This window comes from Brachyhypopomus gauderio, unplaced genomic scaffold (assembly GCF_052324685.1).
Source record: "Brachyhypopomus gauderio isolate BG-103 unplaced genomic scaffold, BGAUD_0.2 sc40, whole genome shotgun sequence".
NCBI classification, from domain to species: Eukaryota; Metazoa; Chordata; class Actinopteri; order Gymnotiformes; family Hypopomidae; genus Brachyhypopomus; species Brachyhypopomus gauderio.
This window is the reverse complement of record NW_027506868.1, coordinates 2,957,044-2,974,455: the sequence shown is the minus strand read 5'-3', so window position 1 is coordinate 2,974,455 and position 17,412 is coordinate 2,957,044. Positions and strand designations below refer to the sequence as shown.

The following is a 17,412-nucleotide window of genomic DNA, read 5'->3' as shown; positions in this document are numbered from 1 at the left end:
TAATGGCAGAAGCACGTTCATATAAGGTAATATAGCCTATTAAATGATCGTACATACAGTATCAATGGTAGAAGCACGTTCGGATAAGGTAATATAGCCTATAACATGATCGTACGTACAGCTACTGCTGTGGTACTACATTTTGACATGGTAGCAAGAATCGATAGATATGTCTATAATTTTGCGCTACGGGTGTGCGCCATGTGCGCTGAGAGTGACGTAATCTTAGCATGCGCATGCGCAGTAGCCCAAGGTAGGACAGCTCGAGGGGTAGCACAGATTTTCAGAACACCGGCAGTGAAGACCAAGGGGCACTAGGACCCTGGAGCGAATCACTATCATGCGAGTCCACACACACACAGCAGTGTGCTTGCTGGACATTCTGCACCCTGACAAGTGGGAATTATATGAAACTGAGTCATTTGAGATTCAGACAGTGAATTCTCCATCTGTGCTGATCTCAGGACTGGAATAAGTGGCAGGTCAAACCCCCACCCCACCCTACACCACCCCACCTCAAACCCCCACCAAACCCTACACCACCCCACCCCAAAGCCCCACCCCACCCTACACCACCCTCGCAGGCAAACAGGTGCTGCTACACCACCGTGCCAAGCACAGTTTCCTCAAGCAGCTGCAGAAACTCTGGAGGCTGTAGGTTATTCCTGATCTGAGAGGGCTCCGACGTGAGAGGGCACTGAGAGGGCCTGGTTTGGTCTACACCCCCCATTCCCATGATCTCACTGTTCTTCTACAGCACAGCACAGCTGTTCTTGTTGCCATGCCTCTTGGCTTGCAGTGCTGCCCTGGTGGCCATCTCGAACACTTCCCTCCAGGCCCGTTGACAGTCTTGCTGGGGCCCGGGACAAGAAATGTCAAATGACGTAAGCAGACAGACAGTCACGTAAGGAAAACCAAAGAGGAACATAAATTGTCAAAACTACGACAAGATCACAAGATCAAAGGGTATCACATTTCAAAGGTCAGTAAAACAATTTTTATTTTTAAAAAATAGCAGAGATGAGGGATGTTGACTGTCCATGCTAGCTTGATTTTGATAAAGCTATGTCGAGTAAACCCACTTAAAAACATGTTTTCTGTTCCAACAAATTACAATGTATTGTTATTAATATTGTTATAAACTTAGGGGTAAAAGACGAAGGCTACAACAAGGTCCAACTACTAAGGGGGAAACAGATTGACGGGGACGAATATACGAACGAAGAAACTAAAACAGAGAGACAGGGAGGGGAACAATATACAAGGGAAAACCTAACTAATAAGGAACAACTAAATGAATAAGCAAGGAGATAAGAGAACTAAAACAGGGAAGACAAAAACAGAACTAACCATACCAGCACACGGGAGAAACGAAGGGAAAACACAGGTTACTGAGCGTGGGGAGAAACATGGCGAACACAACAAACAAACGCAACGGCCAACACGGGAGTGAAACACTACGGGGATTATATACACAGAAACAAGACGGTGAAACGAGATTCAGTTGTGTGCACTAACAACGAGGGCGTGACAGACAAAGGGAGGAACAAATGGGAACAGGGAAGTTAGGCAGGACCAGGGAAGAGGCAGGGGCTGGACGTGACAGATGTTCATTAAAATTATCTCTAAATCTATTTTACTGGGACCGATGTTCAGTCCAGTTGGCATTATGTCCCATAGATACTCTCTCACACAAATTGAATAATAAAATAATTATTTTTTAAATCAACAAGGGTGAGTTTCCAAAAACGTTCTTAGCGCTAAGTACTTCGTAACCTTGTTCTTACATAACGTACGAGGTTAAGAAGTACTTAGCGCTAAGAACATTTTGGGAAACGTTAATACAGGGTTTTTTTTAATAAATGCCATTTTTCTACACAGATTTCCCAACAAACAAAGAAAATTTGAGCTGTACAAATTGTGGGTCAGAAAGTGTGGACGTCTGAGAGGACCGTCATCTACAGCAGGGATATGCAGTGCTCACTGCCCACTGATATCAACCGTACACTGAAGAGGGCACATGTTAGAGAAGGAGCAGTGCCACAGATTTTCAACCTTCCAGACCATATTAACAATAATAAATATTTTACTAAAGTTGATGAAATTCTGTAGCCAATGAGAAGTGGCTGCAATAAATTATTTTGAAAATTGTATATTTTGTGTCATGTCAATTTATCTATGTATTTGTGGGAAACTGAATTGTGTAAGCTCTTTTCTGCTACTTCAAGGTAAAAAAAAATTGAAAATTTTTGTCATAAATCTCAGATTCAAACTCATTATTTTCTCTATCATAATTTCATAATTAATTTCACTCACATTTAGCCATGCAGTGCTCAAAGATGCTCCTCCACACTGACGCCATCTCATATTATACTTGAACATATATAAGAGGTATTGCACTTAAAGAATTTATGAAAACTACAGCTGTAACGGGGAGAGTTTATGAGAGATAAACTCATAAATTTGACTTTCAATATCAGAATTGTGATCATAATTAAAACTTATCAAAGTTATTTATTTACAACTTTTTACCATAATTATGATTGAATATCAAAAACATGACATACACTACCGTTCAAAAGTTTGGGGTCACATTGAAATGTCCTTATTTTTGAAGGAAAAGCACTGTACTTTTCAATGAAAATAACTTTAAACTAGTCCTAACTTTAAACAAATACACTCTATACATTGCTAATGTGGTAAATGATTATTGTAGCTGCAAATGTCTGTTTTTTTTTGGTGCAATATCTACATAGGTGTATAGAGGCCCATTTCCAGCAGCTATCACTCCAGTGTTCTAATGGAACAATGTGTTTGCTCATTGGCTCAGAAGGCTAATTGATGATTAGAAAACCCTTGTGCAATCATGTTCACACACCTGAAAACAGTCTAGCTCACTACAGAAGCTACAAAACTGACCTTCCTTTGAGCAGATTGAGTTTCTGGAGCATCACATTTGTGGGGTCAATTAAACGCTCAAAATGGCCAGAAAAAGAGAACTTTCATCTGAAACTCGACAGTCTATTCTTGTTCTTAGAAATGAAGGCTATTACATGTGAGAAATTGCTAAGAAATTGAAGATTTCCTACAACGGTGTGTACTACTCCCTTCAGAGGACAGCACAAACAGGCTCTAACCAGAGTAGAAAAAGAAGTGGGAGGCTGCGTTGCACAACTAAGCAAGAAGATAAGTACATTAGAGTCTCTAGTTTGAGAAACAGACGCCTCACAGGTCCCCAACTGGCATCTTCATTAAATAGTACCCGCAAAACACCAGTGTCAACATCTACAGTGAAGAGGCGGCTGCGGGACTTTGGGCTTCAGGGCAGAGTGGCAAAGAAAAAAGCCATATCTGAGACTGGCCAATAAAAGAAAAAGATTAAGATGGGCAAAAGAACACAGACATTGGACAGAGGAAGACTGGAAAAAAGTGTTGTGGACGGATGAATCCAAGTTTGAGGTGTTTGGATCACAAGGAAGAACGTTTGTGAGATGTAGAACAAATGAAAAGATGCTGGAACAATGCCTGATGCCATCTGTTAAGCATGGTGGAGGTAATGTGATGGTCTGGGGTTGCTTTGGTGCTGGTAAGGTGGGAGATTTGTACAGGGTAAAAGGGATTCTGAATAAGGAAGGCTATCACTCCATTTTGCAACGCCATGCCATACCCAGTGGACAGCGCTTGATTGGAGCCAATTTCATCCTACAACAGTACAATGACCCTAAACACACCTCCAAATTGTGCAAGAACTATTTACAGCAAAAGCAGGCAGCTGGTATTCTATCGGTAATGGAGTGGCCAGCGCAGTCACCAGATCTGAACCCCATTGAGCTGTTGTGGGAGCAGCTTGACCGTATGGTACGCCAGAAGTGCCCATCCAACCAATCCAACTTGTGGGAGCTGCTTCTAGAAGCGTGGGGTGCAATTTCTCCAGCTTACCTCAATAAATTAACAGCTGGTATGCCAAAGGTGTGCAATGCTGTAATTGCTGCAAATGGAGGATTCTTTGACGAAAGTAAAGTTTGATGTAAAAACAATGTTATTTCAAATACAAATCATTATTTCTAACCTTGTCAATGTCTTGACTCTTTTTTTCTATTCATTTCACAATGTATGGTGGTGAATAAGTGTGACTTTTCATGGAAAACACAAAATTGTTTGGGTGACCCCAAACTTTTGAACGGTAGTGTACATGTGTTATTTAGTTTTAGCCAGGTGAAAGAAAAGGGCTTTATGCAGGGTTTTGTTAAAATTTTACCTAAATTGAAAAATTCCCAGACTGCTTATAAATTTATCTCTTGGGATAATACGAAGTTTTACATATCACAACATCGGCAATATTCTCACCTTTTAATTTAAGCCATATTTGATCAAAATCGAATAAGAAATAAGGGTGCTAGGACTGTTTTTGTGACAGATGATCCAGTAATATAGATCAATGAGCCACAAAGCTCATTTCAAAGCTGTTTCTCGAATTTTGTAACTTCGTGCGCGCCACGCCTCAGCGCAATGAACCAAGTCATGTTTGCAGGCATAGACCTTTATAAGGTGGAATTCAAGCACTTGTACGTCACTTTAAAGGTCCATTTCAATATTTCCCAGAACATTAAACTTAATTAAGTTAAATATTTATACATATACTCGAAATAATTCGCTTTTTATCACATTATTTAATGGTTGTTTATTTTTCAGTGGGAGGCGGGGGTCTATGCACTTAATGGAAAATATGCAGATAGGTAAAAAACATGTATGTTTTAGCCATTGAGCTTATTTTAATACAGAATTTTATATTAATGAAAGATTTCAAGATTATTTAAAATTATAGACTTTAAATAAAAAATAAATCGCTGGGCTCTTTGATGGGCCCTCCTGGCCCTGGGGCCTGGGACAACAGACCCGGTTGTCCCCCCCTGTCCAGAGGCGGTTCTTTAATTAGGCAAACCTAGGCATTTGCCTAGGGCCCCGACCAAATCTGTCCTCCATAGGGGCCCCCAAATCTGACCATCCCAGCTACAGTAAATACACAAAAAACAATGTTAATTTGTTACTTATGTAAAGTAAAGAAAATCATATTTCTATTAAAAAAACAACAGAAATATCAGTAGAATACCGAATTAATGTCTAAATACTAATTGTCCAAACACACATACCCCCCTCCGTTGCTTGCATTGAACTAGTCCATAATATAATGATGTAGCAATGTGCGACACGACGTGACTTCAAACCAAAACAGCGGTAACTGTACGCGACTAGAGTGAAAGCTGTCAGTGAACATGAAGCAGAGTTATGAAAGTGGTTCTGCTAAACGAAAGAAATGGGCAGAGAGCAAAAGAATCGCAGATGCACTGCCAAAATTGACCTCCTTATTTACACCTCGTGCAAACCCGCGACATGCTCAAGCTCCGCTGTTGAGAAACATGAAGAGGTGTCTATGGAAGCTGAAGCAGAGGAAGATGAAGATTATTTGGTGGTGAGTAAGTCCTACACTGATTAGTCACAAGCAGAAAACTTACTAAACCAAGGACAATAACATTTCTTATTTTTCCCCATACACAAAAGCTACATTTGCACCAACAATTTAAAACATGCACCAACATTACTGTATGCACTAAGCAAAACAAATACATACACCAAATCAAATAAACATATCTTTTTTGGGCTGCACATTATATCGTTTTAGCATCAATAATGTAATGTTTTTTCGGTGTACCAGGAGCAGTGGAGACAATTTAATAATAGCCTGACCCTGCACATTGGCCAGAAAAGTTGACAGACTTTTTGTTCAAAAAAGCGTTGTTCAATTGTACACAAAAACACTGGACATGGACTCAGTGATTACAAGATTTGCAGAAGCCAAAGCTTGCAGGGTCAGACTGTAGAATGTATACAAGGCTTCTCAGCTATACACATCTGATGTCAGATGATTCAACTTCAAATTAGAGAGAATGAGACTTGAAAAGAAAGTTTTAAAAGTTCAAAATTCAGAAAGTTCAAAAACAATAGAAACTTGGCAAAGACAAGAATAAGAAGAACAGACTAGTAAGACAAAAGGAGAGAATGAGACCTTATAATGGGGAAGGAAAAACAGGGTCACAGATGAGAATAACAGGGATACAGACAGTGAAAAGAAAGAGGGACAAAGAGAAGGTAATTGTAAAAAAAACATTGACTTGGATATTTATTTATAACGCTCCATGATTGACCTGGTGTTGATTTTTGTCGTAGTGAGAAGACAACAAGGGAAAAGACGTATGAAACACAGTGTGTTGAGGCTTTTGAGAAGACGACAATGGTAGGACTTTGTGTTTACAAATGCTTTCTGTCTCGCTCACACACACACACACACACACACACATATACATATTCAGCTTTGCCACTCACTCACTCACACACTCAACCACTGCGATGCCTGTCTCTCACTCACACACAAAGTGTTATTCCTGTCCACACACAAAATCTTTTTATCAGTCCTGTTTAAATGTAAATGGTGGATTCCATTTTGTATTCTAGTTCTGTTAAGCGTAACATTTTGTATCCCTGGCAGTGGATATATTATTTGATTTCACATGTACTTGTTTCATTAAAACATGGCTCTGAATAATAAACATATCATTTTTGCAAATGCTGGAGCAATCGGAAACTGATTTTACTGTGGAGAGTTAAGACCATTGTTAGTGGCAGTGCATTATTGGTTTATTGCCATTCTTTAATCTCAGTTTAAAGCAAGGGTATTGGGATGGTTATTTGATTTATGTGTGTGTTTCAAGAATGAGGGCCCCTTGTTTATATTTTGCCTAGGGCCCCAAAATGGCTAGATCCGCCACTGCCCCTGTCGACGGGGCTGCTTCCCTCACTCTGTCCTTAGTGTTGGCCGAGCACTTCAGGTAACCAGAGGCACTTATGCGATTGGCCATGGCTCGCCCCTCTTCCACTTTAACAGGTTCCTGTTTACAGATACAAAGAATAAAACCCCAAAAGAACTTGAATAACTTCCACACCTGCTTTCATCCACTCAGACTGAAGACTCTGTAAAATGTATAGCAGACAGTGTAAGAACACAGAAAAATTGATGAGTGTCCCACATTGGGTGAGTGCTTCACCCCCCCCCCCCCCCAGCACAGTGAAGACACAGGGTTTGTGTTTATTTTGGGATTTTTTAAAGCAGCTGTTCTGATCTCATACAGACCCCCACAGTGAGCGTAAGGGCAGTGCAGTGCTGGCTTACCCAAACTGTCTGGGCTGTCTGTGGAAAAGCACATGAGGATGACATCAGAGTCGGGGTAAGACAGGGGCCGAAGTCGCTCATAATCTTCCTGGCCTGCTGTGTCCCACAGGGCACGGGCGGACTGGCATAAATTTGTAACGGAGTTAAAAATACAATAATATACTACTTGAATTCCTGCTCAATGTCTGTGTTTTATTTTATAATTTAATGTGAATTTTATCATTATTTTGGTCTTTTATTTTGAAAGACCAGAAGCACTCTGCGCACCCGCGAAAGTTATATTGGGCTGTCTCCCCTCCCCCCTCACAGTGGCGTTTTACACTGATGAGGGTAAGTTCGCCTTCGTAACGTTACATATATTTTATTCAGTTAAAATACTAATTCTGTTTTCATCTGAGCATATGTTGTGCAGAAAATATTGTATGTTGTAGTTCTACCGTTATAGTGTACTTTGTAGGGTTGATGAGAGTTTAAAAAAAAAGGAAAGACGCTTTTAATCAGCCTCAATTTTGTTTTAGCTAGCTAACTGCAAGCTAATAGGGCAGCCATCTTATGACAGTTTTTATTTCATAGGGAGCCAGAGTGTGCGCGACGTGTGAAGACAAAAATTGTGTATTTTCTGTCTGTCACAGGTATGTTCATTTGATTTTGAAGGTGAAAGTTCATTTGTGTATTGTATTTTCTTGTGAAAAATGACACCTTCACACAAGGGAATTTTGTATGGAATTATTTATTGTTACAAGTTCATACATGGTTCATTGATTACGTAGAATGAGTTAGCATAATTCATACTATGTCTTGTAATATGGCCAGTGTGTATTTATGCAATGTTAAGGCTTCCTCCCCCTGACAGTGGCGTTTTACACTGATGAGGGGAGCCAGAGTGTGCGTGACGTGTGAAGACAAAAATTGTGTATTTTCTGTCTGTCACAGTAAACATGGTGAACTCCATCCTGTGTCCTGTTATCTGTACACGGATTGTTGAAGAATTCACATCTGTTACACTGGTGCCGTGACCTGTCGGATCTTCTAATCAGCTCTACGCCGATCACCGTGGTTGCTCTCCTGCACTCCCTTCGTCTCGTCAGTGCTTCAGTTGGTTCACCTCGGTGGCTGATGTTGTAGTAAGGACATTTAGGGAAGTGCTGGTGTACAGTTGTTTTCTGCTTTCTCTGTTTTGGACATCTCATACTGTTTTATATATATATATATTATATATATATTTTTTTTTTCTCTCACAACGCAAGTATTATTATAATTATAATAAGTATAATTATTGAGGACAATGGATGAGTTTACAACTCCTGTTTTGTCTAAGGGTAGAGGTTGGTGGCTAAGACATGATGCAAATGATGGTAATGTTGGACGACCGAATGTCACATCTGACAGTGACGATACTGGACTAGGTGTGGGTCGTAGATTTTCTCGTGTTGATGGGCTTCAAGGAGAAAACATGCTAACCTCTACTCCCATGAGTGACGTTAATGCTATTCACCAGCTTACAGACATGATGGGACAATTAGGTGCCCAGATTGGTGAATCTATTGTTGCTAAGCTAATGTCTGCTGGCGTTGTCAATGTGTCCAGTGATACGCGGACATCCCCTGCCACCCAGTCTACTCAGTGTAATTATGCCAATTGTGATTCCTCTCACGTGACTGTACATGTTGCCCCTGACAGAGACCTCCCTTCATTTAAAGGTGACGGTACTGACAAATTCTCAGTCCAGGACTGGATTGACATGACTAAGACTTTCCTCAGGAAAAGAAGTACTCCAGTACATGAGCAGGCAGAAGAAATCACTAGTCACTTGATGGGCAAAGCCAGGGACATTGTGAAGATTGCACTACGTGGGGACCCTGATGTTGTTGCTTCCAAAAAGCCTGCCCTAATATATGATGTTCTTCTCAGCTATTTCAGTGATGCCTCCTCATGCCTTCCCCTTGCAGACTTTTACGCCACCCTGCCTGTGGCCAGAGAGAACCCGGTAGACTACTGGATAAGACTGAACAAGGCCGCCGATCGTGCAAGGGAGGGTCTGCAGAGACAAGGGAGGGTCTGCAGAGACAAGGGACTGAGGCGAGTAATTTGAATAGTGAGGTCGCTCTCATGTTTGTGAAGCACTGTCCGGACCCAGATCTGTCGTCCACATTTAAATGGAAGCCTATACATGAGTGGTCGTTGAGCGATGTTCAACTAAGAATTGATGACTATCAAAGGGAATCGCGAGCGAGTCGGAAAACTACCAGTGCATCACAATTTGAAGTTCATGCTGCTACAGTTGTTCAAGACCAGGCCTGTCTTCTGTCAACGACCCCGCCGCCTCCAGTGCAGTGCCCCCAAGTCCGTGGTCACCCTTACTATCCTGATGTTTCGCTCCACTCTTTGCACTCCCCCAGGTCTCCTCCTTCTGTAGTTCATGTTTCGCCCAGTCACACTCCAAACACCCCTGGTTGCGCTTCAGTTCCGGTGGTGGCTCAGAACACGCAGCAATCGGAGGAGAGGATTCTCAGTCGTATGGTTGAAATGTTCCAGGAGGTCATGAATAGAGTTCAGCTTCATGGTTCCCGTCCTGCTGGTGGTAATGGCCCATCTCGCGCTCGTCAGAGGCGACCTAAAGAGTCGGCTTGCAAAGTTTGTGGTGACATGAGCCACACTACTGTCTCACACTGCATGTCAGAGAGACTCTGTTTTGAGTGTCTTGCCCCTGGCCACACCAGATTACAGTGTCCTGCCAACACTTCTAAGCCTTCTCCTTCCCTGCCTCAGGGAAACTGAGTGACCCGTATTTGGAGGGAGGCAGTATGGGTCTGGAGACTAACTCCCAATGTGGTGTGCTGTCTGATGCTGAATCCGTATATTATTCTGCTGTGGTCTCTTGTCCAAGTCATGAAGTTGTGGTGTATCAAAATATTCACAAAGTCGGTAGCAGTGACAGCCTTTTCTACACGCCTGTGACAATTGGTGGCTCAGTCAAGATGGGTGGGATGCTGGACAGTGGATCCATGGCCTGTAGCATGAGTGAGGATGCTGAGGAAAAGCTGAGTCAAGCTGGCATGCTAACGAATATGAGACTGTCGAAGGTGGATGTGGTTCTGGTTGGTTGTGGCGGACTCCGTGTTAAGCCCAAGTGTGCTTATGAGCTAGAGATGGAGGTTTATGGCTGCAAAATTTTAGTTCCCACACTTGTTGTCCAGGGCCAACATGATGACATCATCCTCGGTGCAAATGTTATTAAGCACATATTGAAAAAATCCAAAAAGTGTGAGTCATACTGGCAAACACTGTCCAGTCCTTGCTCTTCACAAGACCATGATTCAGTGCAGTTCCTGTCCATGCTTTCTGGCCTAAACCCCTGGCAAGGTGTTTCCGTCCCAGACAGAGTCGGTACAGTAAGATCAAACTCGGCTGCTTGTATTGAACCAGGACAGGAGTATCTTGTCTGGGGCAGACTGCCCAAAGGTACAGTTGTGTCTCCCGGTAGCACGGTGCTGACCGAGCCCACTTCATCCCGCTCTGCACCTAGAGGTGTCATTGTCGCCAAGCTTGTGACTCATCTGTGGGGCGATAGGTGGGTCCCCCTGAAGCTCATTAATACCTCTAATAAACCGGTGAATGTTAGACGTAATGCAAAGCTGGCAGACGTGTGTGTATACATGTGTTGCTCTTGAGGACATTGATGGGGCTGAGCAGCCTAACACATTACTATCCAACCATGCCATGTCTGCAAAGCCATCTACAGTCGACCTTGAGTGTGTGAAGGAACAACTTGGCTCCTTGGGGCTCTCTAATGTCGATGTTGACTCATGTGAGGTGTCGGATGTGTACAAGCAGAGATTGGCGAACCTTGTATTGCAGCACCAAGATGTCTTCTCACGTCATCATCTGGACTGCGGTGAAGCGAAGGGCTTTGTGCACCGAATACACCTTTCTGACAACAGACCTTTCAGGCTTCCTTACCGGCGTGTTCCGCCTAGCCAGTATCATAAGTTGCGCCAAGTGTTGAGTGAGATGGAGGAAAAAGAAATAATAAGAAAATCGACTAGTGAGTATGCGTCGCCACTAGTGCTAGTATGGAAGAAAAATGGCGATCTCCGTATTTGTACTGATTTCCGCTGGCTAAACCAAAGAACCCTGAAAGACGCCCATCCACTTCCCCATCAAGCAGACTGCTTGGCAGCCCTTGGAGGCAACTGTCTCTTCAGCACCATGGATTTGACATCCGGCTTCTACAACATCCCGCTCCATGAAGAGGATAAGAAGTACTCGGCCTTCACTACTCCCATGGGCCTCTATGAGTACAATCGTCTGCCACAGGGCCTCTGTAACAGTCCGGGAAGTTTTATGAGGATGATGACCAGCATTTTCGGAGATCAAAACTATCTGAGCTTGCTGTGCTACTTAGATGACCTCTTGGTCTATGCGCCTGATGAGGACACTGCGCTTAAGCGCCTTGAGATAGTGTTTGAGAGATTGCGTGGCCACAACCTGAAACTAGCACCTAAGAAGTGCTTTTTCCTGCGCAGGTCTGTGAAATTCCTAGGCCATGTCATCGATGAGTGTGGTGTTTCTACAGACCCCAGCAAAGTTGAGGCTATCGCCAACATGTGCTGTGCCGACCTTATGGAGCCTGATGGTGTAACGCCTTCCCAAAAACGGCTCAGATCATTCCTAGGGATGATAAATTACTATCAGCACTTTGTACCGAAGTTTTCTGCCATAGCGAAGCCCTTGTTCGAGCTCCTGAAGGGTGAGAAGAGAAAAGGGAAAAACAATAAGTCAAAGCTCCAGTACAGAAAGTTGTCTGCTGCTGACTGGACAGCTGCGCATGTTCAAGCCTTTGAGAGCCTGAAGGAGAGTTTAATGCAAGCGATGGTCCTAGCCCACCCTGACTTTTCCCGTCCCTTTGTGCTTTCCACAGACGCATCTCTGGATGGGATTGGTGCAGTGTTGTCTCAGGTCAAGGACGGTGAGCTCCATGCCAGACCCATAGCTTTTGCTAGCAAGTCGCTCACTCAGTCGCAAAAGAACTATCCAGCCCACAGACTCGGGTTTTTGGCATTGAAATGGGCCGTATGTGATAAGTTCAGTCATTGGCTGAAGGGCCACAAGTTTTCAGTCTGGACGGACAATAACCCGCTGACTCACATTCTGACCAAACCAAAGCTAGATTGCTGTGAACAGCGTTGGGTAGCCAAACTTGCCAGCTATGACTTCGATATTAAATATGTTCCTGGCCGCCAGAACATTGTGGCAGATGCTTTGAGCCGTGTCCCTTTCATCAAGGACCCAGTGGGCCGAAGATTGTTCACAGAGCCCTATCAGAGTCTTCTCAGTGAGGTTCAAGGTATGTCGACTGCCTCTATCCAGCAGGCCTTTCGCACGTCATGTGATCCAGACCAAGTACAACACAATTGTCACCAGTTCGTACAGGGCGCTCTCCAAGCTCACTCCCAAATTATGGAACGGGAGGTGGTGTCCGCAGTCCTGCAGTCACATGTATGCTGGGATACTGGTCCTTCTGTTCGTGCCATGGCAGCTTTGCAGTTCCTTCCACAACTGGTCAGTCAAGGGTCAGATCCTTTGCCAGCTTACACTGAAAAGGATCTGCGTGACAGCCAGTTGGGAGATTCTACCCTTTCCCGTGTCCTGTTTTATGTTGAGAGGTGTCAAAGGCCTACAAGGAGAGATAGAGCTAAAGAGCCAATGCCAGTGATGAAATATTTGAAACACTGGGAGAAGCTCTCTGTGATCAATGGTGTTCTGTACAGGGTCTCGAGAGATCAGAGAACAAGAGCCAAGCGTCACCAATTTGTGGTTCCTGACACACTTATGGCTGAGGTCCTGCGTGGTGTGCATGACGAGGCAGGTCATCAAGCCCAGTCACGGAGTTTGGGCTTAACTAGACAAAGGTTCTTCTGGCTGACACTTGACAGAGACATGAGGGACTATGTCCGGCAGTGCCAGCGATGTGTTGTGAGCAAGACAGCTGAACCTGCGGGGAGAGCACCTCTAGAGAATATTGTAACATCTAAACCGCTTGAGCTGGTCTGCATTGATTTTTGGTCTGCTGAGGACTCCCGTAATAAGTCGATCAACGTGCTTGTTATCACGGACCATTTTACAAGAATGGCGCAGGCCTTTCCCTGTAAAGACCAAACAGCAAAGCAGGTCGCCAATGTTTTGTGGAATAAGTACTTCTGTGTCTTTGGGTTTCCAGAAAGAATCCATAGTGACCAAGGACCTAACTTTGAGAGTCATCTGATCAGTGAGCTGCTGAAGGTGTCTGGTGTCAAGAAATCACATACCACACCATACCATCCCATGGGCAATGGGTCTGTGGAGCGTTTCAATCGAACCCTGGGTGGGATGATTCGTGCCTTGCCCCCTGCAGCAAAAATCGATTGGCCGAAAAAGTTACAGACTCTAACCTTTGTGTACAATTGCACTGCCCATGAAACAACGGGCTTTCCCCCATTTTATCTCATGTTTGGACGTGTCCCGCGCCTGCCTGTGGACATCCTGTTTCGTTCTGTCTTGCATGATTCTAATGTGTCGAGCTATGACAAATATGTGGAATCCCTTACCAGTGCTCTTAAAGACGCGATGGTAGTTGCCCAAGAACATGTTGCCAAAGAACAACACAGACACGCTTTGATGTACAACAGAAGGGTGAAAGGCTCCAACATTGAAATAGGAGATCGAGTGCTTTTGGCCAATAAGAAGAAAAAGGAGAAAAAGAAACTGGCCGATAAATGGGAATCAACCATCTATACTGTCCTGGATGTCAACCCTGATACTCATACCTACAAGATCAGTGACAGTGTTTCTGGGAGAGTGAAGATTGTCCACAGAAATCTTCTGTTGCCGGTTAATTTCCTTCCAGTAGAGGTTTGTGACATGTCTGACAACGTTTCGACATTTGTCAGTGGTGGTTCTATCCCCACTGTCAGTGATGTGGATGAGACTCGATCAGAGTGTGACAGTGAGCATGAGACCGTGCGTGTCCCGATGCCATCAACGGATGATCTGGGCCCCGTGGATATTGCTAAGCCTGCTGATTCTAACAGAAGAACTGTTGAATGGATCACACAGTTGTCTGACTCAAACCCAACACAAGCTGATGTTTCTGAACTGGCCAGTGACACTTCAGTTCCCCGAGAGATAGTTGGCCTGTCACCGGGCGGATGCCCTGACCAGCTCACTTCCCCTGACTCTGACCTGGTAACTGGCCCTGCCGATGACTTTACCACCAGACTGTCGGACTGTGATCCTACTGTTGATCAGGCTACTCATGCTCCACCTACTGTTGACCAAATGACTGTTGCACGACCTGTTGTGCCTGCTAGTCAGTCACAGTTACGTCCTCGAATTCGTCGTTTGATTAAGCCTGTGAACAGACTTATACAAACTATGACTAGACAGGATGTTGTTCCTACCCATACCAGTGTTAAGGGTGTCTGCAGATCTATGCTTCAGGCCCTGGTTGATTAGTTTTTGGCCCTATTGTGTCACTTTTGGACCTACATTCGTTCTAATGCTTCTTTACATTGTTCAGTTTAATGCCTGATGCCACTTGGGCCAGTATTGTCTAGTCTGTGTTTGCATGCAGGATTTGTGGGGTGTAAAAGGCACTCTGTTACCAGTAGTTGGGTTGAGGGTTGGCACCACCCTCATCCCACTTCATCCTTATGGGACACTTTGTTTGTTGGTTTGCCTTATTGGTACCTGCTTTTGTTTGTGATCCTTTGTCCTGCATAACTGAGGCTCAAATTCGATAAAATTCAGTGGGGGTGAGTGTAACGGAGTTAAAAATACAATAATATACTACTTGAATTCCTGCTCAATGTCTGTGTTTTATTTTATAATTTAATGTGAATTTTATCATTATTTTGGTCTTTTATTTTGAAATAACCCGCGAAAGTTATATTGGGCTGTCTCCCCTCCCCCCTCACAGTGGCGTTTTACACTGATGAGGGTAAGTTCGCCTTCGTAACGTTACATATATTTTATTCAGTTAAAATACTAATTCTGTTTTCATATGAGCATATGTTGTGCAGAAAATATTGTATGTTGTAGTTCTACCGTTATAGTGTACTTTGGAGGGTTGATGAGAGTTAAAAAAAAAGGAAAGACGCTTTTAATCAGCCTCAATTTTGTTTTAGCTAGCTAACTGCAAGCTAATAGGGCAGCCATCTTATGACAGTTTTTATTTCATAGGGAGCCAGAGTGTGCGCGACGTGTGAAGACAAAAATTGTGTATTTTCTGTCTGTCACAGGTATGTTCATTTGATTTTGAAGGTGAAAGTTCATTTGTGTATTGTATTTTCTTGTGAAAAATGACACCTTCACACAAGGGAATTTTGTATGGAATTATTTATTGTTACAAGTTCATACATGGTTCATTGATTACGTAGAATGAGTTAGCATAATTCATACTATGTCTTGTAATATGGCCAGTGTGTATTTATGCAATGTTAAGGCTTCCTCCCCCTGACAGTGGCGTTTTACACTGATGAGGGGAGCCAGAGTGTGCCCGACGTGTGAAGACAAAAATTGTGTATTTTCTGTCTGTCACAGTAAACATGGTGAACTCCATCCTGTGTCCTGTTATCTGTACACGGATTGTTGAAGAATTCACATCTGTTACACATTGCTACCGGGGATTTCCCCGGTGGGCCGATGGGTTAGTGGGCCGCTGGCTGCCGGTGGTCTAACTCAGCCCGTGGAGGAGCCACTGCCGCGCACTGCGGCCCCGGCCCGTAGTTATTCCCCCGCTCCAGTCAGACTAACCTGCGCGGCTGCGGACTGAGCCTGTAAACACATGAACGAGTTGGACCGGGTCGGGGACTGGACCAGCTGATGCGGGCTGACGGTATGCAGCGGAGATCAGAAAAAAAACCAACTTGTCCCAGAAACTCCGGACCGGACTACGAGCAGTTTAAATTGTAGATAACATGTTATTTAAAATATTCTGCTGTCGCCTCTGCAACGTCTAAGGCACCATGTACAAATTACCTTAACATGGTTAACACGGACGCAAGTGGCGGTCTTAAAGGTTTCAGAGCACTGTTTTTTTTAAAGCTATTGAAATTCTTAGATTAAAACTAACCACCACAAATAGGTAAGAGGAAGAAATACCCACGTTAGAGTTGTAGGTTGTTCTTTAGGATGCACTTTGCGTAAAACAACTTGTTTGGTGGTCTTATGATGGACTATTAAGCCACTATGTGGCTTTGTAATCATATTATTGCTGGAATTAATATTGTCCATATGACAATAAATGCAGTCATATACACTACGTGCCATGTATAGATTCACATACAGTATACACACACACACACATATATATATATACACACATACACAGTATATATACACAGATATATATATAGTGATATAGTGGACTGGGCCAGTCTGTCAGGAACTCCCGGGCCACTTTTTCTCCCCAGTCCGCCCCTGCCACAGGGCCAGCTCCACCTGGGGCCAACAGCACAGTACAGTACAGTCACAGTACAATCACAGCAGAGTATTGTATAACAGCAGTGTACTGTACAACATGAACAGAAGATTATGTGTAGTGTGTAGCCAAGCTTGAGTAAGCACAGTCTAATTCTGAAATACACAAATAAATAATAAACACAAACGAGTTGTGAGCTGCTTCATTATGAAACTTCAACACTAATTACGATTGTGCATCAGTCCTAGATGCTAACATGACCAGCAGACGTAAGGGTGATGTACATACCGTCTACTTCTATATCTGCAATGTAGTTTTCAAATACTGTAGGTACATAGACCTCCGGAAACTGGTCTTTACTGAAGACGATGAGCAAACACGTTTTCCCACACACTCCATCCCCAACAATCACAAGTTTCTTATGAATTGCAGGCATCATTGCTTTGTGACAATATGTGTTGTAAAAAGCGCTATACAAATATATTTGATTTGATCTACAAACAAGTGGGGAAAGTTTGTCTAACACCTTAAAGTCTAATATCTTCAGAGGTGGGTAGGAACGCGTTACATTTACTCCGTTACATTTACTCAAGTAGCTTTTTGGACAAAAATGTACTTGTAGGAGTAGTTTTAATATGAAAGACTTAAATATGTGGTGAGAAAAACGCGACTTTTACTCCGTTACAATCGGATTTGCGCCGCGCGCTACCGTTACTTTCGTTTTGCA

General features: G+C 43.4%; 1 protein-coding gene across 1 annotated transcript; it reads right to left on the bottom strand.

Moving 5' to 3' along the window:
- Positions 1 to 751: 751 nt before the first annotated feature.
- On the bottom strand, positions 752 to 17,121 carry rhoaa (ras homolog gene family, member Aa). Its single transcript, XM_076985443.1, has 3 exons — positions 16,974 to 17,121; positions 6,838 to 6,952; positions 752 to 830 (listed from the first exon to the last, which is right to left on the bottom strand). Exons 1-3 carry the CDS (start codon positions 17,119 to 17,121, stop codon positions 752 to 754), a joined length of 342 nt encoding a protein of 113 aa, XP_076841558.1.
- Positions 17,122 to 17,412: the final 291 nt, after the last annotated feature.

What these genes read in the sequence shown, in the direction of transcription:
- rhoaa (XM_076985443.1), bottom strand. Translation starts at nt 17,121, where the DNA reads ATGCCTGCAATTCATAAGAAACTTGTGATTGTTGGGGATGGAGTGTGT. An exon ending in TGCAGATATAGAAGTAGACG is followed by an intron (nt 6,953 to 16,973) that starts GTATGTACATCA and finishes TTCTTTGTATCT; the next exon opens with GTAAACAGGAACCTGTTAAA. An exon ending in AGAGTGAGGGAAGCAGCCCC is followed by an intron (nt 831 to 6,837) that starts GTCGACAGGGGC and finishes ACGGGCCTGGAG; the next exon opens with GGAAGTGTTCGAGATGGCCA.